Consider the following 24762-nt stretch of genomic DNA (forward strand, 5'->3'; position numbering starts at 1 on the left):
CTATACATGGACTTAACGGACTTTAACTTTTTTTTTTTTTTGAAAAAAGAGTTTCGCTCTGTCACCCAGGCTGGAATGCAGTGGTATGATCTCGGATCACTGCAACCTCTGCCTCCCGGGTTCAAGTGATTCTTGTGCCTCAGTCTCCCCGGTAGCTGGGACTACAGGCATGCACCACCACACCCAGCTAATTTTTGTATTTTTAGTAGAGATGAGATTTCATCATGTTGGTCAGGATGGTCTCGATCTCTTGTAGCTGGGACTACAGGTGCATGCCACCACACCCAACTAATTTTTGTATTTTTAATAGAGACTGGGTTTCGCCATGTTGGCCAGGCTGGTCTCGATCTCTTGACCTCGTGATCCGCCTGCCTTGGCCTCCCAAAGTGCTGGGATTACAGGTGTGAGCCACTGCGCCCGGCCAAGTTTTTTTTTTTTTTAATTTTTAGTAGAGACTGTTGGCTGGGCTGGTCTTGACCTCCTGACCTCAAGTGATCCACCCACCTTGGCCTCCCACAGTGTTGGGATTGCAGGCGTGAGCCACCTCGCTCGTTGGTCTTTAACTTCTCTTACCATACAGAGATTGGGGGTGATTGGGCTACTTTTTTATTAGTGATTTCTGACTCAGTTGCATTGTGGTCTGAAAACATGAGTCTATATGAGGTTGTTGAAACCTGTTCTCTGGCCTGATATGGTCAGATTATGTAAATACTGTATGTGTGCTTGAAGAAAATGTCTGTTCCCTAATTGCTGGGTTTAAGGTTCTAACTATATGCATTAGGGCCGGGCATGGTGGCTCACACCTGTAATCCCAGCACTTTGGGAGGCTGAGGCAGGTGGATCACCTGAGGTCAGGAGTTTCAGACCAGCCTGGCCAACATGGCGAAACCCAGTCTCTATTAAAAATACAAAAATTAGTTGGGTGTGGTGGCGTGCACCTGTAGTCCCAGCTACTCAGGAGACTGAGGCAGGAGAATTGCTTGAACCTGGGAGGCAGAGGTTGCAGTGAGTGGAGATCGTGCCACTGCACTCCAGCCTGGGCGACAGAGTGCGACTCAATCTCAGAAAAAAAAAAAAATGTATATATATATATGTATTAGATCAGTAGATAATGAGTGCTAATTATGTTGTTCAAGTTTTTAATATCTTTACTAGTATTTGGTTTGCTTTGATCAGTCAGTTTCTGAGAGACTTGTGTTAAAATCTCTCATTATGATTATGGATTAATCTCTTTCTTCTTATAATGCCAGATTTTGCTTCATATGATTTGAGACTGGGTTGTCAGGTGCATATTTGTTCAGGTTTTTAATGTTTTTCTTGTGACATGTGCTTCTAATTATTGTGTAATAACCCTCTTATCCCTCTTTAAACTTTTTGCTTAAAAGTTTATTTTTGGGCCGGGAGTGGTGGCTCATGCCAGTAATCCCAGCACTTTGGGAGGCCGAGGCGGGCAGATCACAAGGTCAGGAGTTAAAGACTATCCTGTCGAACATGGTGAAACCCATCTCTACTAAAAATACAAAAAAATTAGTCGGGCATGGTGGCGAGCGCCTGTAGTCCCAGCTACTTGGGAGGCTGAGGTCGCACCACTGCACTCCAGCCTGGGCGACAGAGCAAGACTCTGTCTCAAAAAAAAAAAAAAAAAAAAGTTTATTTTTGCTGATTTGGGTTGCTCTTTCTTTTGTTTAGTATATGTTTGTTACGCCTTTTTCTATTCCTTTTTTTTTTAATATAACAGCTTTATGGTGATATAATTAACATATCATACAGTTGAGCCATTTAAAGTATACCATTCAGGTCGGGCATGGTGGCTCACCCCTGTAATCCCAGAACTTTGGGAGGCTGAGGTGGGTGGATCACCTGAGGTCAGGAGTTTGAGACCAGCCTGGCCAACATGGTGAAACCCTGTCTCTACTAAAAATACAAAAATTAGCCGGGCGTGGTGGCGGGCACCTGTAATCCCAGCTACTCAGGAGGCTGAGGCAGGAGAATCGCTTGAACCCAGGAGGCAGAGGTCGCAGTGAGCCAAGATGGTGCCACTGCACTCCAGCCTGGGCAACAAGATCGAAATTCTGTCTCAAAAAAAAAAAAAAAATAATGAAGTATACCGTTCGTTATTTTTAGTACATCCAGAGTTGTGCAACCATCACCGTTATCTAATTCCAGAACATTTTATCACTTCAAAAATAAATTCTTCTTACCCATTGGTAATCATTCCCCATTTCTTCCTCTTCCTTCCAGCCCCTGGCAATCACTTCTGTCCTATGGACTGGCCTGTTCTGAACATTTCATACCAATGGAATAATACAGTACTTTGGCCCTTTGTGTCTGGCTTCTTTCACTTAGCATAGTGTTTTTAAAGTTCATCTATGTTGTGGAATATATTAGTACTTCATTTCTTTTTTTTTTGAGACAAGGTCTTGCTCTATCACCCAGGCTGGAGTGCAGTGGCATGATCTTGGCTTACTACAGCCTTGACCCCATGGGTGCAAGTGATCTTTCCACCTCAGCCTCCCAAGTAGCTGGGACTACAGGTGCACATGCTAACACGCCCGGCTAATTTTTGTATTTTTTTGTAGAGACAGGTTTTGCCATGTTGCCCAGGCTGGTCTTGAACCCCTGGACTCAAGTGATCCTCCCACCATGACCTCCCAAAGTGCTGGGATTACAGGCAGTACTTCATTTCTTTTCATGCCCAAATAATATTCCATTGTATGGATCTACTATGTTTCGTTTATCCATTCATAGTGATACACATTTGAGTTGTTTCCACTTTTCGGCTACTGTACACATTTGTGTACACATTTTTTTGTGTGGGTATAGGTTTTCAGTTCTTTTGGGTATATATCTAGGAGTAGAATTGCTGGGTCATATTGGTAATTCTCTGTACCATTTTGAGAAACTGCTGAATTGTTTTCCATGTGTATTGCATCAGTTCACATTCCTACCATCATGTGTGAGGGTTCCAGTTTCTTCACATACGTGCCAATACCTGTTATTATCTGTCTTTTTGATTATAGTCACCCTAGTAGGTGAGAAGTGGTGTCTCATTGTCATTTTGATTTGAGTTTCCTTTGTGCATAAAGATGTTGAATGTTTTTTCATGTGATTATGGCTCATTTGTATATAATTTGTTGAAGAAATGTCTTTTCAGATCCTTTGTCTATTTTAAAATTGGATTTTTTAAAATTATTGAATTGTAAGAGTTCTTTTTAAATTAATTAATCAATACTTTTAGAGACAGGGTCTTACTATGTTGCCCAGGAGGGCTTTGAAGTCCTGGGCCCAAGTAATTCTCTAGTATTAGACTTTTGAGTAGCTAGGATCACAGGCATGTACCACTGGGCCTGGCTTGTATGAGTTCTTTATATAGAGTCATGTTCCTCGTCAGATACATGATTTACAAATATTTTCTTTCATTTCTTCACTTTTAATCTCTTTGTAATGTTTTAGGTCTATCTTTTGTAGACAGTATGTAGGGGATTCATCATTTAAAATCTAATTATAGGGTCCCTATCTTTTAGCTGGAAAGTTTAATCTCTTTACATTTATTGTAATAACTAGATATATGGATGGATTTCTATTGTCTTATTTTGTACTTTATATATTACCCTTTTCTTTTCTCCTTTTTCCTTTTTTCCTGCCATCTCTTGGATTGATCAAATTTTCTTTATATCTCCTCTTTTCCCCCTCAACTCATTTGGAAGGTTTATAGTCAATTTCATTCTGTACTCTTACATTTTTAACATGTATCCCTCTGAGTAATATGAGGACTTTAGATAGCTTTAGCTCTAACTCACTTCCCTTTCATCTGCCACGTTGCTGTTGCCCAATATTTTAGTTTCAGTTTGTTTTTACTTTCCCAATTTTGTTGTTATGCTTATTTCTAATTTTTTAATCCTTTTTTAGATCTTCTCACATTCTTACCAGTTTGTGTTTGCCTATTTGTTCATCATTGCTTCATTCAAAGTCCTTCCTAAAGTACACCTTTAATGGTGCTTTCAGGAATTTTTTTGGGAATGGTAAATTCTCTCATTGTTATTTTTCTTTTACTTTTGAATAATTAGTACAATTGAAGATGGGATAGGGATCTTCCCTCAGCACTTTGCAGATATTCTTCCTTTTTTATTTGGCGTTCATTATGCTGAGAAGGCTACTGAGAGAAGCTGAGAAGGCTGCTGTTGGTGTAATTGTTGCTCCTGTGTAGGAAATTTGTCATTTCTATCTTTTCTCACATTGAAAGACTGCTTTTAAGACATTCTCTTTGTCTTTGGTGATATGTAGCTTCACTACAATGGAGGGTATTTTTTGTTTTGTTTTTAGAGTGAAGTTTTTGTTTATCTTGTGTGTGACTCACTGTGATTCTTAAAGCTGAATATTTATGTCCTGCATCAATTGTGGGAAAATTCTCAGTCATTCTCTCTTTGAATATTTTCTTTGCCCTCATTATGTTTATTTTGTCCTGGAATTCCTATTACTCATTGATTGGTTCATTCATCCAACAAACATATATATATACACATGCATATATATATATATATATATATATTTTGAGCCTGCTGAGTGTCAGATGCTGTCCCAGGCACTGAGCCTGCTGAGTGTCAGATGCTGTCCCAGGCACTGAGGACACAAGCAATGAACCAAAACAGCTGAAAGCTTCATTCCGTGGAGTTTGTATTCCACTGGGGAACACAGGCAATCCACAATAAACAGAAATACGTGTTGTTCAACCACAGACTCCAAATGCTATGAAGAAGAAAGCATAGTACAAGGTTAGCAAAAGATGGGGGCTGATAAGTTTTCATATCTTTTGCTTCTTTTTTGTTATCTATTTCTCTGCCAGGCTTTTTGAGTAATCTTCAGATCCAGCTTTCATGTATATTTTCTTTGCACAGCTGTTTTTTAAACCCTTCCCATTTGTATTATTTTGCATGGCTGTATCACAAAGTACTGCAAACGTAATGGCTAAAAACAGCACTCACCATGAGCTCACAGTTGTGTGGGTCTGACGCCTGGCGTGGTGTAGCTGGGTGTTCTGCTCAGGATATCACAAGGTTCAGGACATCAAAGTATTGACTAGGTTGAGTTCTCTTCTGGAGGCCCTGGGGAAAAGTCCACATCCATGCTCACTCTTTGTTGTTGGCAGAATTCAGTTCCTTGAGGCTGGAGGACTGAGGTCCCATTTCCTTGTTGGCTGTCAGCTGGGTCCATTTTCAGCACCTGGAAGCCACCACATTCCTGCCATGTAGCCTCGTCTGTCTTCAAGCCAGCAGTGGTGAACAGAAACCCTCCTGTGCTTCACATCTTTGACTTCCTTTTCTGTGACCAGCCAGAGAAAAGGGCTCGTGTGGTCAGGTTAGGCCTACTCAGGTCATCTCCCTGTTTTAAGGTCACCCGTGTGGCAAAACGGAACCTGCTCTGGGGAGTCGAGTTCATCCTCTTCACCTTCCAGGGGATTTTGCAGGGCGTGGACACCAAGGGCTGGAAGTCTTAGAGCACATGTTAGAATTCTGCAATCAAAATGTTAATGATTGTGTATTTCCTTTCCTTTTTTTTTTTTTTTTTTTTTGAGACAGAGTCTCTCTCCTGCCTCAGCCTCCCAAGTAGCTGGGGCTACAGGCGCCCGCCACCACGCCCGGCTAATGAAGCCCGGCTAATTTTTTGTATTTTTAGTAGAGACGGGGTTTCACTGTGTTAGCCAGGATGGTCTCAATCTCCTGACCTCGTGATCTGCCCACCTCGGCCTCCCAAAATGCTGGGATTACAGGCATGAGCCACTGCGCCTGCCGCCTTTTTTTTTTTTTTTGAGATGGAGTCTCGCTGTGTTGCCCGGGCTGGAGTGCAGTGGTGCAGTCTCGGCTCACTGTAGTCTCTGCTTCCTGGGTTCAACTGATTCTCCTGCCTCAGCCTCCTGAGTAGCTGGGATTACAGGCACCTGCTACCACACCTGCCTAATTTTTGCATTTTTAGTAGAGACAGAATTTCACCATGTTGGTCAGGCTGGTCTCGAACTCCTGACCTCAAGTCATCCGCCCACATTTCTAGAAATTTTATCTGTTTTTTTTTCTAGTTTTGAGGGAGTCTTATTCTTTCCCTGTGGATTCTCTTCCTTCTTTTTCTTTTTTCTCTGTCTTTGGTCACCCTAGACATATTTATTTTAGAGCAAGCTTTTTCAACCTGTGTGGTCCGTGGGACAATTGTGGCCCAGGATGGCTTTGAATGTGGCCCAACACAAATTCATAAACTTTCTTAAAACATTATGAGATTTTTTTTTGTGATATATATATATGTGTGTGTGTGTGTGTGTATGTGTATGTGTATATATATAAAAGCTCATCAGCTGTTGTCAGAGTTTAGTGTATTTTATGTGTGGCCCAAGACAGTTCTTCTTTTTAGTGTATTTTATGTGTGGCCCAGGGAAGCCAAAAGATTGGACACCTCTGTTTGAGAGTCTCTGACATTGTCCTATTAGCCCCAGGTGCTTGTCTGCTTCCTGTGCGTCGGCTGGTGGGGGATCATTGTTTTCTGGGTTTAGATTGGGTGCATCCTCATCAGGGATTGTGATTTTTTTTTTTTTTTTTTTTTTTGAGATGGAGTCTCACTCTGTCACCCAGGCTGGAGTGCAGTGGCGTGATCTCAGCTCACTGCAACCTCCACCTCCCGAGTTCAAGCAATTCTCCTGCCTCAGCCTCCCGAGTAGCTAGGATTACAGGCACGTGCCACCACACCTGGCTAATTTTTAAAAAATATTTTGGTAGAGACGGGGTTTTACCATATTGGTCAGGCTGGTCTCGAACTCCTGACCTTGTGATCCTCCGGCCTCGGCCTCCCAAAGTGCTAGGATTACAGGCGTGAACCACTGCACCCAGGCCGGATTGTGATTTTTATCTGCAGGAGCTCCGTGTCCTCTGGGGAGTGGGAGTGTCCCTCCCCTTTTGTTTCTGGAGGCTCAGGCCGGGAGGTTTTCATGGGCGGTCTCCCTCTGGGAGCAGCTTTATGATGCTGTCTCTGCCTCGGGTGGTCTAGTTCAGATCCCACACCCACGAGGACAAGGTGTGGGTTTCTCACTGGAGACCTTCTTGATCCCGTGGTGGAGACAGGCCTTCTCACTCCCGTGGCCAATGGTGAGAACTTTCCTTCAGAGACCACGGTGTTGGAGCGTGTTGGCATCATTCCAGTTCTCTGTGTCTTTTGGGCTTGAGGCCTCCCCTGTCCTGCCTGGGTGCTGAGACACAGCCCCAAGTTCCAGGCTCTCCAGGCCTCTTCCTGGTGTCTCATCACCCCTACCTGGGGCCCCTGGACACCAGCTCCGGCTTCCTCACCTTCAGTTTCCCTTCCTTCCTGGCACCTGGTGATTTCCTTCTCTTCTTGGGAACTCATCTTCTGTGTGCTTTTTTTTTGGAAACAGCGTCTTGCTCTGTCACCCAGGCTGGAGTGCAGTGGCGCCATCTCGGCTTATGGGAGCCTTGATCTCTTAGGCTCAAGCGACCCTCCCACCTCAGCCTCCTGAATAGCTGGGACCACAGGCGCATGGCGCCAAGCCCAGCTAATTTGTTGTTTTTTTTGTAGAGACGAGATCTCACTGTGTTGCCAGGCTGGTCTTGAACTCCTGGTCTGAAGTGATCCTCCTGCCTCGGCCTCCCAAAATACTGGGATTACAGCATGGGCCACTGAACCCGGCCGAGGAGAGCTCTTTTTGGTGGCACCTGTTGGACTCTGCGGAACATATTGATGGATAGGGTTCTGTGGGTGGAAAGCCACCAGCCCAGAGTCCTCTCTGTTTTCTGGGACCCCACCCCACGCCACGAACCCTCTTCTTCTTGCAGAGGAGGTGCTTCCTGAGAAGGAGAAGATCCTGGACAAGCTGGAGCTGAGCTTGATCCACAGCAGAGGGGATGGTTCCGAACTCAGGCCAGGTCTGGGGCTCTTCTGTGTTCTCTGCCTGTGCCCCATGGTCCTTTGAGGGTGCCCTCTGGACCCTGTTCAGCCTCCCACAGTCTCCCAGGCGCTGTCCCCTTGGCCCCAGGCCTGATTGGAGCTGGCAGGTGGGAGCCTGGATTCACCAGCCCCTCACAGCCAATGCCAGGGACAGCCTCTCCCCTCCTCTCTCCTGAGCCCTGCTGTGCCCTTGCCGCTGAGAGAGAGGAAAGCTGGTCATAGAGCCTGGCGTGGGGGATTTGGGGCTCAGCTGGAAGCTTTGCATACCTCTAGGCCCTGGAATATTCTGGAACAGTTGTCCTCAGATCAGCCCCCTCAGGCAGCTCTGTCTTTGAACTTGAGCTGTACTTTTCACAGTGCTCTCCTGTCCTCCTCCTGGGTGGTCCTGATGTGGTGGGGGAGGAGCACTAGAGTCTGGAGCTAAGCCTCCCTGCCCAGGATGGAGAGAGAGGCCATTGGTTTGTTTAAGACCCTTCTGGGCAGTGAGCCCCCTGAGGACAAGGGGATGTTTTCTACTTGCCTCCTGGGTCCCCCTTGCTTGGCAGAGAGAGGTCCCTGAGCACTGCTTTCTGGATGGATGAATGAATGTGATCTGTCCCCAGCAGATGACACCAAGGCTGAGGAGAAGGAGCCCATTGAAACACAGCAAAATGGTGACAAAGAGGAAGATGAGGAGGGGAAGAAGGAGGACAAGAAGGGGAAATTCAAGTTCATGTTCAACATCGCGGACGGGGGCTTCACGGGTATTGGGGTTGGGGGTTGGGCAGAGAGCTGAGGCTTCCTGACTGTGGGTCCCAGGAGTCTAGACCAGTGGTTAACTTTATCCTAGAGTGTGACTGGTTGATAGAAGTCCATTGTATAACCTTTCTTAGCAACACTGGAACGCTGGACCTCTGGGGGTGGAGGCAGTGGCAAGTAGGGAGAGAGCGGCTCTCCAAGCCTGCCTGTGTGTGAAAGCTGGGGCACTTCTCGTCCTGCTCACCTTGTCTTGTTTCCCAGAGTTGCACACGCTGTGGCAGAATGAGGAGCGGGCTGCTGTATCCTCTGGGAAAATCTACGACATCTGGCACCGGCGCCATGACTACTGGCTGCTGGCTGGTATTGTGACGTATCCTTGGCCAGGCCGGGCTGGGTAGGCACTTGCCTGTTCCTCTGTGGACCTCGGGGAGAGCCCTCTGAGAGCTCCAGGGGAAGCCTTCCTCGCTCTTCCTCAATCTTCCTCGCTTCTGGCGGTGGCTAGAAATCCTCGGCATTGCTGCGTTGCCCGCTCCCCGCCGCTGTCATCACGGCTTCTTCCTTGTGTGTCTCTGTCTGGGTCCACATTGCTCTCTCTCTCTTTTTTTTTTTTTTTTTTGAGATAGAGTTTCACTCTGTCACCCAGGCTGGAGTATAGCAGCTTGATCTCGGCTCACTGCAACTGCCGCCTCCCCGGTTCAAGCGATTCTCCTGCTTCAGCCTCCTGAGTAGCTGGGATTACAGGTGTGCCCCACCACACCCGGCTAATTTTTGTATTTTTAGTAGAGAAGGGGTTTCACCATGTTGGCCAGGCTGGTCTCGAACTCCTGACCTCAAGTGATCCACCCACCTTGGCCTCCCAAAGTGCTGAGATTACAGGCATGAGCCACCGCACCCGGCCTTTTTCTTTCTTTTTTTTTTTTTTTGAAGTGGAGTCTTGCTCTGTGTCCTAGGCTGGAGTGCAGTGGTGCAATCCCAGCTCACTGCAACCTCTGCCTCCTGGGTTCAAGTGGTTCTTCTGCCTCAGCCTCCTGAGTAGCTGGGACTACAGGTGTGCACCACCACTCCCAGCTAGTTTTTGTAATTTTAGTAGAGACGGGGTTTCGCCTTGTTGGCCAGGCTGCTCTCGAGCTCCTGGCCTCAAGTGATCTGCCCGCCTTGGCCTCCCAAAATGCTGGGATTACAGGCGTGAGCCAGTATGCCTGGCCCCAAATTTTCCTCTTCCTATAAGTATCCCAGTCATTGAATTTAGGGCCCACCCTAATCCAGTATGACCCTTTCTTAACTTGATTACATCTGCAAATACCCTGTTTCCGAAAAAGGTTCCCATTCACAGGTGCTGGGGGCAGGACTTAAACGTATGCACCCCAGGTTATTGGGGTGAAGAGTTAATCCTCTGAAGCCCCGGGGCTGTGTCTGGTGCACCCAGGGCACCTGTCAGTGTCTGCTGATACTGTCACTGTTGTGTCATCAATATGTTCCTCGTACAGCCGGGCTTAAGGACTTGCCTGAGAGCGTACAGCCAGGATGCCGACCCCTGGGCTGGCCCCTCCCCCTCCCTGAGCTGCCTCCCACTACGGCCCCACCTCTACTAATGGCCAGGTTTGCCCTTAACGGTGCCCCACCCAGGCATGGCTACGCCCGCTGGCAGGACATCCAGAATGACCCGCGGTACATGATCCTCAATGAGCCCTTCAAGTCTGAGGTCCACAAGGGCAACTACCTGGAGATGAAGAACAAGTTCCTGGCCCGCAGGTTTAAGGTCAGTCTTCTGAAGGGCCAGGGCTGCAGGGGGCGGGGAGGGACGGGTGTCAGGAGGGCCCTCCCAAAGGCAAAGGAATTAGAGAGCAGCAATCCGTCCCCATGTACCTGAGTCACGCTGCCACGAAGCATCAGTACGTCCATCAACTAACAGTGGTGGATCCTTGCTCTGGCCCTGGCCCCACTGGGGAGTCTCTTCCGCCTGGGGGTGATGGGGTACAGAGAACCCAGCTTGGTGACAGCTCCAAGGGTTGGCCACCACCAGGCCAGGGTGGGCAGCAGATGGCAGTACGTCCTCTTTCCCTCCTTTCTGCCGGGAGCCTTGGCCTGGGGCGGGCGCTGGTGGAGCACGGAGGGTAGCCATTCAGGGGGAGGGGCCGGGCCGACGCTGCGCCCCGCCCCCAGCTGCTGGAGCAGGCGTTGGTCATTGAGGAGCAGCTCCGGAGGGCTGCGTACCTGAACATGACCCAGGACCCCAACCACCCCGCCATGGCCCTCAACGCCCGCCTGGCTGAAGTGGAGTGCCTCGCCGAGAGCCACCAGCACCTGTCCAAGGAGTCCCTTGCTGGGAACAAGCCTGCCAATGCCGTCCTGCACAAGGGTGAGCAAGCCCTGCCCCCCATGGTGCAGCCCCCCACCTTCCTCCTGCGCAGCGAGCGCTCTTGGCTGCAGATGAGGGCACTGATGGGGTAGGGGCTGGGGACAGATGTCAGCCCAGAGGGCGGTGGACTTCTGGGCCAAGATGGAACAGTGCTGTCATCAGACCCCTTATCTCCCCTGCAGGGAAACTGAGGCTGCTTGCTTCTCCAGCCTGTTTCTCAAGCCTGCTCTGTGCAGGCCTCGGCCCGGGCTAGTGACACAGAAAACCACGAAACTGTAAAGGCTTCTGAGTCCTGACAGCGTGCCTTAAATGCATGGTGTCTTTAGCCCGGGCAATACCCACCAGCCTGGAGCCTTCTCATTGGCCCTGTGCGGGAAGGGAAGTAGTTTGCCCAAGATCTCCCACGATTCAGATCTTTGGCGCTGGCTGCACATCTCTGCCTGTGGTTACGGGGCACACTTCTGCCCTCGGGGCTCCCGGCTGGTTGGGGAAGGGGGTGGCCCTGTGGTGAGAGTTGCTGGACCCATCCCCGTGCCCTGCAGCCCTCCCTGGTGTACTCTGATCCTGTGCCCAGCAGGGCCTGGGGCTGCAGATCTCCCTGAGGACTCTTAGGAGGGAAGCCCAGCGTCGGGCAGCGCTTCTGGCTGGCTCTTCTGCAGCCCGTGGGCCCCTGCCCAGCCCAGAAGGGCTCCTGGGAGGAGTTCTTTGGAAGCTCCTGCTGTGTCCCCACTTGGCAGCGCTGCCTGCAGCTTGGGAGGGCCTGGTGCAGGGCACCCCCTGGTGCCCGGTTCTGGGCAAGTGCAGTCATACACCCTTGCAAATAAGCCCCAGCTCTCGGGCTACCTCCCCTGGCACAGCCCTTCATCCCTCCATCCCTCCATGCCTCCATCCTTCCACCCCTCCATCATTCCTCCATGCCTCCGTCCTTCCACCTCTCCATCCCTCCATCCCTCTATTCTTTCACTCCTCAATCCCTCATCCCTCATCCCTCCATCCTTCCACACCTCCATCCTTCCATCCCTCCATAATTCTTCCACCCCTCCATCCCTCCATCATCCCTCCGTCTCTCCATCATCCCTCCTTCCCTTCATCATCCCTCCATTCCTCCACCCTTCCACCCCTCCATCCTTCCATCCCTCCATCATCCCTCCATCTTCCCCTCATTATCCCTCCATCTCTCCATCCTTCCACCCCTCCATCCCTCCATCATTCCTCCGTCTCTCCATCATCCCTCCTTCCCTTCATCATCCCTCCATTCCTCCACCCTTCCACCCCTCCATCCTTCCATCCCTCCATCATCCCTCCATCTTCCCCTCATTATCCCTCCATCTCTCCATCCTTCCACCCCTCCATCCCTCCATCATCCCTCCGTCTCTCCATCATCCCTCCTTCCCTTCATCATCCCTCCATTCCTCCATCCTTCCACCCCTCCATCCTTCCATCCTTCCATCATCCCTCCACGCCTCTGTCCTTCCACTCCATCCCTCTTCCCTCTGTCATCCCTCATCCCTCCATCCTTCCACCCCTCCATCCCTCCATTATCCCTTCATCATACCTCCATCCCTTCATCCCTCCATCTCTCCATCATCCCTTCATCATCTCCATCATTGCTCCATCCCTCCATCATCCTTCCATTATCCCTCCATCCCTCCATCCTTCCACCCCATCCCCCCATCTCTCCATCATCTCTCCATCCTTCCATCTCTCCATCTCTCTACCCTTCCATCCCTCCATCATCCCTCCATCCTTCCGTTCCTCCATCCCTCCATTATCCCTTCATCATACCTTCATCTCTTCATCCCTCCATCTCTCCATCTTCCCTCTATCATCTCTCCATCATCACTCCATCCCTCTATCATCATTCCATCATCCCTCCCTCCATCATCCCTCCGTCCTTCCATTCCTCCATCCCTCCATTATCCCTTCATCATCCCTTCATCCCTTCATCCCTCCATCTCTCCATCTTCCCTCTATCATCTCTCCATCATCACTCCATCCCTCTATCATCCTTCCATCATCTCTCCATCCCTCCATCCTTCCACCCCTCGTTCTCTCCATCATCCCTCCATCTCTCCACCCCTCCAACCCTCCATCATCCCTCCATCCTTCCACCCCTCCATCATTCCTCCGTCCCTCCATCATCCCTCTATGCCTCCATGTCTCCACCATCCCTCCATCATCCCTCCATCATCCCTCCATTTCTCCATCATCCCTCCATCCCTCCATCCCTTCACCCCTCCATCACCCATCCCTCCACCATCCTTTCATCCCTCCATCCCCCATCTCTCCATCATCCCTCCATCCTTCCATCCCTCCATCATCCCTCCATCTCTCCATCATCCATCATCATCCCTCCATCCCTCCATTATTCCTCCATCTCTCCATCATCCATCATCTCTCCATCCCTCTATTATCCCTCCATCATCCCTTCATTTTTCCATCATCCCTTCATCCCTCCATCATCGCTTCATCCCTACATCCCTTTATCTCCCCATCATCCCTTTATCATCCCTACATCCCTTTATCTCTCCATCATCCCTTCATCATCCCTACATCCCTTTGTCTCTCCATCATCCCTTCATCATCCCTCCATCCCTCCATATCTCCACCCCTCCATCCCTCCATCTTCCCTCCATCATCCTTCCATCTGTCCATCATCCCTTCATCATCCCTCCATCCCTCCATTATCCCTCCCTCATCCCTTCGTTCCTCCATCATCCCTCCATCCCTCCATTTCTCCACCCCTCCATTCCTCCATCATCTCTCCATCTCTCCATCATTCCTTCATCCCTCTATCGTCCCTCCATCATCCTTTCATCATCCCTCCATCTCTCCACCCCTCCATCCCACCATCATCCCTCCATCTCTCCATTATCCCTTCATTATTCCTCCATCCCTCCATCATTCCTCCATCCCTCCATCTTCCCTCCATTATCCCTACATGATCGCTCCATCCCTCATCCTTCCACCCCTCCATCCTTCCATCCCTCCATCCCTCCATCATCCCTCCATCCCTCCATCTTCCTTCCATTCCTCCATCTTCCCTCCATCCCTCCATCTTCCCTCCATCCCTTCATCTTCCCTCCATTATCCCTACATTAACCCTCCATTCCTCCATCCTTCCACCCCTCCATTCGTCTGTCCTTCCACCCCTCCATCCCTCCATCATCCTTCCATCTCTTCATCATTCCTCCATCCCTCCATCTTCTTTCCATTCCTCCATCTTCCCTCCATTATCCCTCCATCATCCCTCCACCCTCCATCCCTCCATCCTTCCACTCCTCCATCCCTCCACCCCTCCATCCCTCCATCCCTCCATCCTACCATCCCTCCGCCTCCCACCACAGTCCTGAACCAGCTGGAGGAGCTGCTGAGCGACATGAAGGCCGACGTGACCCGGCTGCCGTCCATGCTGTCCCGCATCCCCCCGGTGGCTGCCCGGCTGCAGATGTCGGAGCGCAGCATCCTGAGCCGCCTGACCAACCGCGCCGGGGACCCCACCATCCAGCAGGTCAGGCTCGGCCTGTGTGCCCCGGCCCGAGCCCCCTGGCGTGCCCCTGGGTGGAGGCTGGGTGGGGGGCCTGAGAGACCACCTGTGAAGCTGAGTCCTTGCCTCCAGGGCGCTTTCGGCTCTTCCCAGATGTACAGCAACAACTTTGGGCCCAACTTCCGGGGCCCTGGACCGGGAGGGATTGTCAACTACAACCAGATGCCCCTGGGGCCCTATGTGACCGGTAGGTGCCCGTCCGCTCCGGGCAGCATGCACACGGGTGCCCGCCGGGCCCGGCCTGCCTGCTGCTGCCGACGCCAGGCAAGCCCGGCTCTCCTCTTTTTTTGACAGATATCTAGCCGTCCCCGAGACTTCCCTGTGTTGCAGCGCTCATTTCCAGCTGAGGTGAGGGCTGCTGGGTGCTGCTGTTCCTCCCCGCCACCCCATTGCTGGCAAACCAGGCCTGGCCACAGTCAGCCCTGCCCCTGCACTTGACTCCCGTCCCTAAGTCCTGGAGCTTTTACTTTTCTGCCTCCGGAGGCTTTGAGAGCCACCCACCTGCCTGGAGCCCCTCTACCTTGCCCCCTTGGCCCTGGGACCACCCTGTGGCCAGCATGTCTGTCCACTGGGAGGCTGGGGTGGCAGGACATGAAGGGGTCGGTGGACTTGGGTGAGCTCCTGTGTGTGCACGTGTGTTCTCATTTGCACACACGTTCCCGGCGGAAGTCAGAGACTGCTGCCCCCGCCTGGAGCCCTGTCCTGCCCCTGCTGTCCTGCTGCTGGCGGACATCACATCTTGTCTTACACCCTCACTCCCTGCCCAGGACCAGGAGGGTGGCTGAGGGTTTTGTGGGGGCTATTGGCCAGGAGAGGGGTCTTATTTCAGAGAAACTGCCAGTTCATTCTGGTCTTCTCTGGGGCCACCAGCCTCCACTACGCTGTGTCTGTCCCTGTGGGAACTGTCTTGCTGGTGGAGGCTCCAGAGGGGCTTCGTGGCTGGCTGCCCCTGCCTGCCGCTGCTTCCTGGGTGCTCTTGGCACTCTGGGTGTAGCTCATGGCCTGGCCCGGCAGCCTGTGGCTGGGAGGTCGTGGCTGGGGGGCCCCCCAATCATAGTTGGTTGTGATAGGCGGAGAAGCAGCTACAGGCTGTTGGGTGCCACCCTGATGCCCCCTATAACCGCTCACCTGCTTAACCCACTGATTTGCCTTTTGCAGCCACGCCTGCCGGGCCACCTGCCCGACCCACACGGGAGAGAAAAGCTGCCACCTTTTTAGGAGCCAGTGCCACCTTGGGACAAAAAGGGAAACCTAGTAATACCATCACATGGAGGACGAGGCCCAGCTCGGCTGGGCCAGAGCCCAGAAGTGCCACCTCATCATAATTCAAGTGTTCTTCCACACAGCGTTGCCCCCACAACCACGCCGGACGTGCCCCCTCGCCACCTTTTCCAGACGACTTCTTAGAAGAGATTTCATTTATTTGTACATCTTTTGCACTTTCCTATTGAAGACTTGAACACGTTTGTCTTGATAAAAGTTGGATGACGTATGGAAGATTCGAAACTGCAGCACTGACGTCTCTTTACCGATGGGTTCCAGACCCAAGGTAGTCCTGGCACTGCCCTGTGGACTCAGCCCAGCTGGGGAGGACATGGCACCCAGTACCCTAGGAGCCCTCCGTGTCCCCTACCTGACCTGTCTGCACCTGTGTGACTGCCCCTTCTGATTTGGCCCCCTGCCCGCTTGGAGCCTCCCAGCACCAGACAGGGCAGGTTTGGGGAGCCACCGTCCAGCCCGATGGTGAGACCCTGGCTGACATTTCCCCTCCTTCCTGCTAAGGGTGGAGGCCGCCAGGTGTTTGCTCTCTCCTTGCGGGGAGGAGGATCCTCTGCCAGCAGGTGTCTGTCCCTGGCCCAGCGCATGTTGAAGGCCCTGGACTCTGTTACCAGTGGGGGGCCTGTGGCCCCGGCTCTTCACGGCAGCGTGTGATCCCAGGGAGGGTGGGCTGGGGAGGGCCAGCACTTGCCTCGGAGCCACTGCTGCATTGGGTTTGCCTTCTGCCAGAGGTGTGGTTAAGGGCAGTGACAGCTGGCGCCCCAGCAAGGAGGGTCATGGGCCCTGAGCTGGCCCAGGAGGCCCTGAGCTGGCCCAGGAGACCCTGGCCCTGCCCTGTGCCCTGGGATGCCTGCCCCGCCCACCTCCGGGGGTGGAACCGGGCTGCCCCTGGGGGCCTGGACTTGTCCCATTCTCCTGTCCCTGGAAAGGCCTTCCCGGGGGCTTTTTGCCTGAGTCTGCACTCTCGGAAGGCGTGGGGAGAGTTCTGCTTGGAGGGGGACTGGACCCAGTGCCCTCTGCAGACCCCTCCCAGCCGCAGCACCAAGGGCTTGCTGCCTTGTTTCCTGCCAGGAGCACCCTGGAATCCCAAAACCATCTTCCCACATGTGGGTTGTTGGAATCCCACCCACTCTTCCGGACCCTGCCCCTCCAAGTTGGGGACGGAGATGGGGAGCAGGTCAGGCCCTCCCTAGGCCTGTCTGTGTGTGATCCTTCTCCCGGCCCCAGGTCAACCTGGAAGGCATTTCTGAATCTTGAACTGGGACCTTCCCAGGGAAGGTGCCTTGGGGTGGAGAATCCTGGGAGTGTTAGGAAAGGGCTCCATGAAAAACCCAGCTGGGCCTGGGGTGGAGGTGCACACAGGGGCTGGGGCTCAGCTCCCTGGAGAGGGCCTGCCTGAGACTGAGGGGGCCAGGGCTGGGTCAGGATTCACCAGCTTGTGTTGCAGACACTGGAGCAATTGCCTGGCCTTCCCTAAGCCCCAGATGCCTCACTCATAATGAGGCTGTCTCTAAACCCCGGAGGACGGGACCTACAAGCCCTTCATCTTGGCACATTCCCACACTCCAGTCTGGATCCAGGTCTGCAAGGCCAGCCCGACCCTGACACTGCACGTAGGCGTAGTGGGGAGCACCCTGGAGTGGAGATGTTGTCGGCGGGCCCACATGTTGTGCTTTATCCACATGCGTGTTGTGTGCTCTGGAGTGCTTCCTGGCAAAGGGTCCTGGCTCGGATCACAAACTCACTCCCGTGCCCTTGTCCCCAAACAAGCAGTGGCCAGCACTGGGGTTGGCCCTCATTGGGAGCAGTGCCCACCTTCCTTGGCCCACAGCAGATAGGTCCTGAGCAGCAGGACTGGAGGCCTGTGGTGGTCAGGGCAGGGGTCTGTGTCTCCACACCAAGGGCTGATGGTCCCTCCCCTGTGAGCCCTTCCTCTCAGGCAGGCTTGCTCTGTCCCTTCCTCTCTGCTTCCCTCCCAGGCCTCGCCAGAGCTCCCTTCTCCTCTGCCTGGTTAGACTCGGGCACCCAGGAAAGCCTGGCTGCACACGCCCCCTGCACCGCCTGGTCCAGAAGGGGTGGTGCTCTCCGTGGCCAGCCCCCCGGAGCCCGGGAGGGGTGGGCTGCTAGAGTCAGAGTGGGTTTGGGGCTGACCAGTTTGGGAGAGGAGAAAAGATCTGAGAATGTCTTCTTGGTTTGTCAGTCATCTCTGCCAAAAGTGATGATGGTGGTGTCCGTATGTTTGGCGTCTTTGGGCTGGGTTTGGTTTTTGCTGCTGGTAGAATCAGGGTCCTCGGGCATGAGCGTGAGCCCAAAGTGCCAGTCTGCGATTGGAAATTTCCAGCCACTTTAAGCCAGTGCTGAGTAGGGCTTCTGCAGAGCCATGTTTGAGCCAAGGTCTTGGAAGGCATTGCCCCATGGGCTCAGGTGACTCGGGGTGGAGTGAGCGTGTCTGCAGGGCCCTCTCATACACGCCTGAGGCAGAAGCGGCGTCCCCCGTGAAAGCCACCTTCCGAAGCTCCTGTGTTTTTTGCAAACTTGGCTTCCCCCAGGGGCAGGCCGGACTTTCCCTGCCCCCTATGATTGAAGTCCTCCTGCTTTTGGGGGCTGCCTTCCCAGAGTCCCCTGGGTGCTCCCCTGCCGAGGTCAGGAGCTGACCAAGCCTTGGCCTGGTGACACCTGCTGCCCTCACTCCTGTCATCCCAGGACACTTGAGGCCCAAGGAGGTGGAGTGGAGAGTGGGCTCGGGGACATGAGAGCCGGAAGCCAGGTGGACTTGGTTAAGTGTTGGTCACTTGGAGCCTCCAGTGTGCGTTGGGGTCTGTGGGCAGGGGAAAGGGCGTGGGTGGGGGCCGAGGCTGGCACGCCCCTCTGCTCTCACTGTCTTGGTGACCTGGCCTCGGCCCCTACCCCAAGTCTTTCCTGTGCAAGGCCCAGCCTTGGTCTCGGAAGCTGGTTCCTGTCCCGTTTTCTATGTCTGAAAGTTTACAGGTTGTGGTGCATCGGCCCAAACTCACTGGCGTTGTGTTTTTTTTTTTCTTTAATTTTCAGATTTTTTTTAACAAAGTATTTTTTTAGGTGCGATAACCCAGAAAGGACCCGTTGGGTGTGTGTGTGTGTCCTGAACTCCTCAAGCAGAGATTGGAGCCCAAGCACCCCTGGAGAGGAAGGGAGGGTCCCACTGGCCTGTGGGGTCTGAGTTCAGGGGTGTGGAGAGAGCAGACCCCCACCGGGCCAGGCCCAGCTAAGAGGGGGCCGACCCCTTTCCCCAGGCACAGCCCCAGGCTGGCAAAGGGAGGGTCCTGGGCTGGGTGCAGGGCACGCCAGGAGTCCCAGCCAGGGTGGCCCCGGCGGAGGCAGGTTGAGCTTTGGAAGCCAGGCTCCCCTGTGAGCCGTGGCTTGTCTGGTCTTCGCCCACGGGAGGCTGGACAGAGGCTGTAGCCAACACAATCACCTTTACTTTGTACTCTGTGTGTATGTTTTGGTTTTCTGTGTTTTAATAAATCCTTTGGGAAAGGATTTAATCAGAGGTTTTTTCTTTTTAAGATTTAAGATTTAGAATGGGGGTGGGGACTGGGGCCAGGGAGGAGTGTTGGGGGGTGGGGCCGTGTCCGGAAGCCTTCTCTTTCCTGGGATGGTCATTTCACGGGTGCAGGGGCTCACTGGGAAGGAGGGGAGCCCGAAACGGGTGTGCTGGGGTGAGGCCCCTCTCACCTGCACCCCAAACACATACCATGAGAGCTTCCCCAGGCCTGGACCTCTGTCCTTGTGAGAACAGCAGCCAGCCAGGTCCCCAGAGGGACAGCAGCCTCCCAGCAAGCAGCTTTGGGCCCTCAGAGTTGTTGGTGAAAGAGAATGTGTGTGTTGGGGGCGGCAGGGGAGGCACCCACCCTCCCTGGGCTGAATCGCTTGGGAGAGATGGGGGGGCAGGTCTTCTGACCACCCTGTCCCCATTCTCTGTCCTCGCTTTCTCTCCACGGGCCCTTGCCAACCCACCTGGCCTTGGCTGCAGGCTCCGGTTTGGGGGACGCCCCAGGCCCTGCTGCTGGCGGCCTTTTCCTCCCCTCCCGTGTCACCCTGGCCCAACCCTGACCCCGAGAAAATGAGAGGAGCAAAAAAGGCGCAGAGACCGATGGGTTTGGGCTTTATTTTGTCATTCCATAAATACGGTGGCTGTGTCGCGGTCTGAGTCTCGTTTGGAAGCTCGAGGCATAGGACAGTCTCTGCCTAGGTAGGGAATGCAGTTAGCTGAGGAACCACGGTCGGTTTAAAAAAAAAGACTGCGGGAGGGAAAAAGCACATTATATACATGACTGGACAAGGACAGTAGGTAGGAGGAAGCCCCGTCACTCCTCGGGACCTGGGATCTGAGCACAAAGCTGAGTGGGAAACAGTGGGGGCTCTGCAGCGCCCAGCAGGGCCAGCGCCCTCCTTTCTAGACCCCGACTGCCCTTGGTCTTCTGTCGTTTCTTGGATGGTCCTACCCAACACCCCCTCCCGAGAGGGGGCACCTGGTCCCAGGAGGCAGAGCCCCCTCACATCCTCCCTGTAGATGGGTGTGGAGCAAACAGGACATCCAGGAACCAGGTTGTGGAAAGAGCTGCGCCAGAGGCTGACTGCATCCTGACACCGGGGCCTGGCCTCTCTGTGTTTGGCAAACCCGCAGCCTTTGGGGGCTCAGCTGCCCCAGGTGTACCTCACGTTAAGCAGCAGTGCCCACCCCGGGTACCACCTCACGCGCTAGTCCCTCTTCCAACAGTGGGTGGGGCTGGGGTGGCAGTGGGGATGGGGCCAGCCACCCTCCCTGACGGCGAGGGTGGGCCACCTGCCCTCTGGCACCACTGGCCACTGCAGGACCCTGTCCGGGAAGGAAGCAGGCGACCCCCACCTGGGCCTGGGACCATAGGCTGGGACCTCCGTTGGGAAGGGACTTCCCCACCCCACACTCACAGGGCTGCTTCTGGTGAAGCAGGCAGCAGGACTGAGTGGAGACCCCTGGGACTTGGTCTACGAGGAGGAGCAAGGGTTCTAGGCGCCAGGGGCAGCATGAAGGTGGGTCGGTAATAGCAGAAGCTGATCCGTCTCCTCCCCTCACCCCAGCCTCTCCCCGCTGGCCTTTCTGACTTTCACACGTAGTGTCCCAGGCCTCAGCCCAGCCAGGACTGGACAGCAGGCTCCTGCAGGACGGCAGGGTGGAGCCTTCTGGAATAGTGGCTCCTCCAAGGGCAAAGCGGGAACAGAGGTGCCTGCACTGAGGGTGTGCCCTGGGGGCAGGAGACACAGGCTTCCCTATGGAGCTAGCTGGCGAGGGGTGGGGGTGGCTTCGGTGGAGCCCTGCCCCGCAAGGTCTGCAAAGCCTGGGTACTGCTTGGGACACAGGCCTGGGCCTGTAGGTGGCACCCCGCACCTGCAGACTTACTGGCACCCCTAGCCCTCTGGCCCAAGCTGCACGGGGGCGTCACTCTGGCCTGGCCTGCCCTCTCCCCTCTCCCCAGTCTGTTCCAGGTGTCAGGCAGTGGGAGGGGCTAACCAGCCCTGGCCATCTTTCCAGGGAGAGGTTCCCTGAGGTCTTTTCCTACATTGTGGGGGCTGCTGTGGGGGTGCAGCCCCCAAGTCCTGGGCACAGAAAACCCCAAGGACCCTTCCTTACCGAAAGGGTCCAAGCATGCTCTCTGCAAAACCCAAGCCCACCACCTCGGTGCAGAGCAGCGGCCTGGGGTGGAGGGCAGCTTTAGAGACAGTCTACAGGGGCCAAGAGGAGTGCATCCTTGTGCACAGGGCCGGCCCCTGCTGCCACTTGCTGCGGTGTGGCCAGCAGCCGCCGTGCAGCTAGGAGCACATGACCACAGGGCCTTCTGGGGCCAGGACAGAGGGGTGGCCAGACAGAGGTGCTTGCCCCACTGGGACCCTTCCCAAGCGCTCTGGGCCTCACTGGCATGAGGCTCATCATTGGTGTGTAGGAGGAAGACGGTGGGATGCTGAGCTAGAAATCACACCCCTACGCTTTTTGTGGCTCCCAAACTGCAGAGTCAATCCCCCTGGGGTGCCTGCCCCTGCCAGCAAGGGTGGGGGCGGGTGGGGGTCAAGGGCCAGCTCGAGCTTGGTAGGCATGGCCCCTGCTGGGACCCAGTGGGGCAGGTTGGAGCAGAGAAGGATGGGGGAGGAATCTGGGGTCACAGGCCCCAGATTCCTGGAACCCTTGGAAAGTGGGAGGTGGAGGAAGACCCCCAGTGGGGAGGCCCTGCCCCAGCAACCAAGGCCCTGGCAGAAGGGGCCCCTCGATGGGCCAGACCCCTTTCCCCTCTCCCCCTACACCAGGTAGGGATTCTCAGCAGAGGAGAGGCCGGCCCTGCCCGCCCCAAGGACCCAACCAGGCCTTGGCCTGGCCTTGACTTTGGGAACCTTGGAAATCTTTGGGCCTTGACTTTGGGAATCTTGGCTATGGCTGGGAGAAAGCTGGGTGGTCTTGGAGGATGAGCAGAGGTGACAGGCTTGGGTGGGACCGCTTGAATGTCCTTCCTAACCAGTGCCGTCCCCGGCACAGACTGGACTTCAACATCGTCCAGTGAAGCAGTGGGTGGTGTCTGGCAGCGACTTGGGAGATCATTTCCCGATGACGTCACAGTGTGGTGTTTTCTCTTGGATGCAAACCACACTCTTCACTTGGCTTCAAAACAGCTTAAGCGAGCGGACAGAGACTGGGAGGGAACGGAAACTGTCCGAGCAGGTGGGGGGCGGCTTAGGATCTGTAGTCCTTTTTGCTGTAGGGTTTATTGCCCAAAATACTATCAATCTCGTGGATAATGGAAGACGACAGTTTTGGAAGGACCTGCGTGCAAGAACAAAAACAAATCAGAATCCCACCAACAAGACGGGCCGGGCCTGGCCTGGGGAGGAGGTGGGGCGAAGCTCTTCCAGATGGTCAGCTGGCCAGGCCCGGGTTACCCCATCACATCTGGGCTCCATCTGAGGCAGATGGAGGCCACGCTGCTTTTGTGTTTCAGAAGGTTTGGGGCAGAGAGGAAGCATGCCTGGGTCTGTGCACTCCCCCTCAAATGTCAAGGTGCCCTAGAACCTTCCTGAAGGGTGGTGGCAGCAGTGACATTAAATGCAAACTCCAGGCCAAATGCTGGACTTCCATGTCCATGACTGCTTTTTCCAGCTGCGCCTGCCTCAGCTAACAGCACCGCCACCCTTCCGGGTGACACACCCCGGGGGCTGACTTCGACCTCGCCTTCTCACCCCCACATCCAGTTTGTCAGCCAGTCCCGGCTGACATCTTCCCAAACATCCAGGATCCAACCACCACTCCCGTCTCGGACCCGCAGCTGCCACTTCCCACCAGGGCTCTCTGCTTCGACTTTTGCTTCCTAAAGCCTCCCCGACGGAACAGCCAGAGAGCAGGCTCCCTTTCCAGGCTGAGCTGCAGCTCGCCCTCCTCTGCCCACAATTTTGCCACAGCTCCCGTCTCACTCAGAAGTCGTTGGAGGTGTGCGGTGCCTCTCGGGATCTGCCCCTCTGCTCCAGGCCTTTTTGGGCCTTTGCATCAACTGTTCCTGCTGATGGAAGGTTCTTCCCGCAGGCATTTGCGTGACTTACTCTGCATCTCTCAAGACTGCTCAAGCACCACCTTCTCAACAAGCCCACCTGACAGGCCCCCTTGAACCTGAGTCTGCAGCGCCACCGTCCCTGGCCCCAGCTCCCTCCCCTTGTCTCTGGCTTGTCTCCTACGGCGCTCGTCCACCCCGACACACATTCTAACCTCCTTGTTTCGTGCAGTTAGTGTTCATGTCTGTTCCTGCTGGAAAGCAAGCTCTCCAGGAGCACAACTCTGATGGTTCACGGGCGCATCCTGAGCGCCTCGAACAGAGCCTGGCACGCAGGATGAGCCTGGGAGGATGCACTGGACGGGGCTCGGGCTGGGATGGGCGCTCTGCCCAGCAAGGCCTCTCACGCTCACCTGTATTGCCCCAATGTTCTCCATGAGCTGGTCCGCGTTGGAGGCCCCCAGGAGCACGGAGCTGACTCCCTCGTTCCTCAGGCACCAGGCTGTGGCGGCGAGACCCAAGGTGAGGGAGAAACACCCACCACAGGGGCCCCTGATGGGTCTGCCTTGCGCCTGACTGGGCCGAGAGACCCAGCATCTTGGTCTGGGGGGCTGAGGGGGCCTAGGAAGCCCTACAGTGCTGGGCACGGGCTTTGCCCAAGAGGTGGCTGGAGGCGGCATGGGGGAGCCCGCTGCTCCCTGATGGAGAGGTGGCCCAAGTGCTCAGTGCTCCCCATCCTCTTCCCATGAAAGTGGGAGCCCCATTACCCATGGCTGGCAGATGGAGGGGGTGGCCCAGGTCCTCAGGGACTCCTGACATCCCCCTAGAGGCATGGGGTCCCAACCATGCCCCTTAGAGCCTGATTACCTGAGGCTGGCTGGGGGATGATGTCCAGGGATCCCTTCCCTGTCTCCCCAGAGACACTGGCCCCATGGCGACCCCACCCTGTTACCTACGGCCAGCTGGGGCAGGTTCTCCCCAGGGGCACTGGCCCCATGGCGACCCCACCCTGTTACCTATGGCCAGCTGGGGCAGGGTGCAGCCCAGGCGCTCGGCGATGGCCTGCAGCTCCTTCAGCTTGGCTTGCTGGCGCCGGCCCTCCTCACTCAGGATCTTGTCCTTCAGCCACTGGTAGCCCTGGTTGCGGGGGAGGGGAGCGGCACAGCTACAGATGAGAGCAGGTCACCTGGACCCCCACGTGCAGGGGGCCGATGGGCTCATTCCTTCTGGACCCTTCTCCCTCAAAGGGGCTCTTCTCATCTTGAAGCCAGGGCAGTGCCCCTACCCCAGGCCTCTCAAGTAGGGGAGAGTGGGCAGTGGGCCGGGCACAGGCTGGTGGATGAGCGGGGCCTGTCCAG

The 24762-nt window shown here is 54.5% G+C and overlaps 2 protein-coding genes across 17 annotated transcripts in view; one reads left to right on the forward strand and one right to left on the reverse strand.

Moving 5' to 3' along the window:
* Window positions 1–19374, forward strand: part of CHD5 (chromodomain helicase DNA binding protein 5) — a 79142-nt gene extending 59768 nt beyond the window's left edge. For 2 of the 4 annotated variants that reach the window (XM_054441784.1, XM_054441798.1), the window contains 9 exons: window positions 7827–7916; window positions 8544–8681; window positions 8938–9046; window positions 10303–10435; window positions 10840–11035; window positions 14383–14546; window positions 14655–14769; window positions 14877–14930; window positions 15741–15831. In XM_054441784.1, the coding sequence (XP_054297759.1) occupies window positions 7827–7916; window positions 8544–8681; window positions 8938–9046; window positions 10303–10435; window positions 10840–11035; window positions 14383–14546; window positions 14655–14769; window positions 14877–14884 (953 nt within the window). In that variant the 3' untranslated portion in view covers window positions 14885–14930; window positions 15741–15831. Of the gene's footprint in view, window positions 1–7826; window positions 7917–8543; window positions 8682–8937; window positions 9047–10302; window positions 10436–10839; window positions 11036–14382; window positions 14547–14654; window positions 14770–14876; window positions 14931–15740 lie in introns of all 4 variants that reach the window. The other 2 variants (XM_054441787.2, XM_054441808.2) reach the window with 1 other exon arrangement.
* Window positions 19375–19984: 610 nt separating this feature from the next.
* The window catches only part of KCNAB2 (potassium voltage-gated channel subfamily A regulatory beta subunit 2), a 114529-nt gene continuing 109751 nt past the window's right edge, over window positions 19985–24762 (reverse strand). For 8 of the 13 annotated variants that reach the window (XM_063660017.1, XM_054442013.2, XM_054441994.2 and 5 more), the window contains 3 exons: window positions 24421–24541; window positions 23818–23906; window positions 19985–22686 (listed from right to left, as the gene is read on the reverse strand). In XM_063660017.1, the coding sequence (XP_063516087.1) occupies window positions 22597–22686; window positions 23818–23906; window positions 24421–24541 (300 nt within the window). In that variant the 3' untranslated portion in view covers window positions 19985–22596. Of the gene's footprint in view, window positions 22687–23577; window positions 23907–24420; window positions 24542–24762 lie in introns of those variants that run through there. The other 5 variants (XM_054441965.2, XM_054441956.2, XM_054441986.2 and 2 more) reach the window with 2 other exon arrangements.

The sequence above is a fragment of the Pongo pygmaeus genome, chromosome 1 (assembly GCF_028885625.2).
Source record: "Pongo pygmaeus isolate AG05252 chromosome 1, NHGRI_mPonPyg2-v2.0_pri, whole genome shotgun sequence".
Lineage (NCBI taxonomy): Eukaryota > Metazoa > Chordata > Mammalia > Primates > Hominidae > Pongo > Pongo pygmaeus.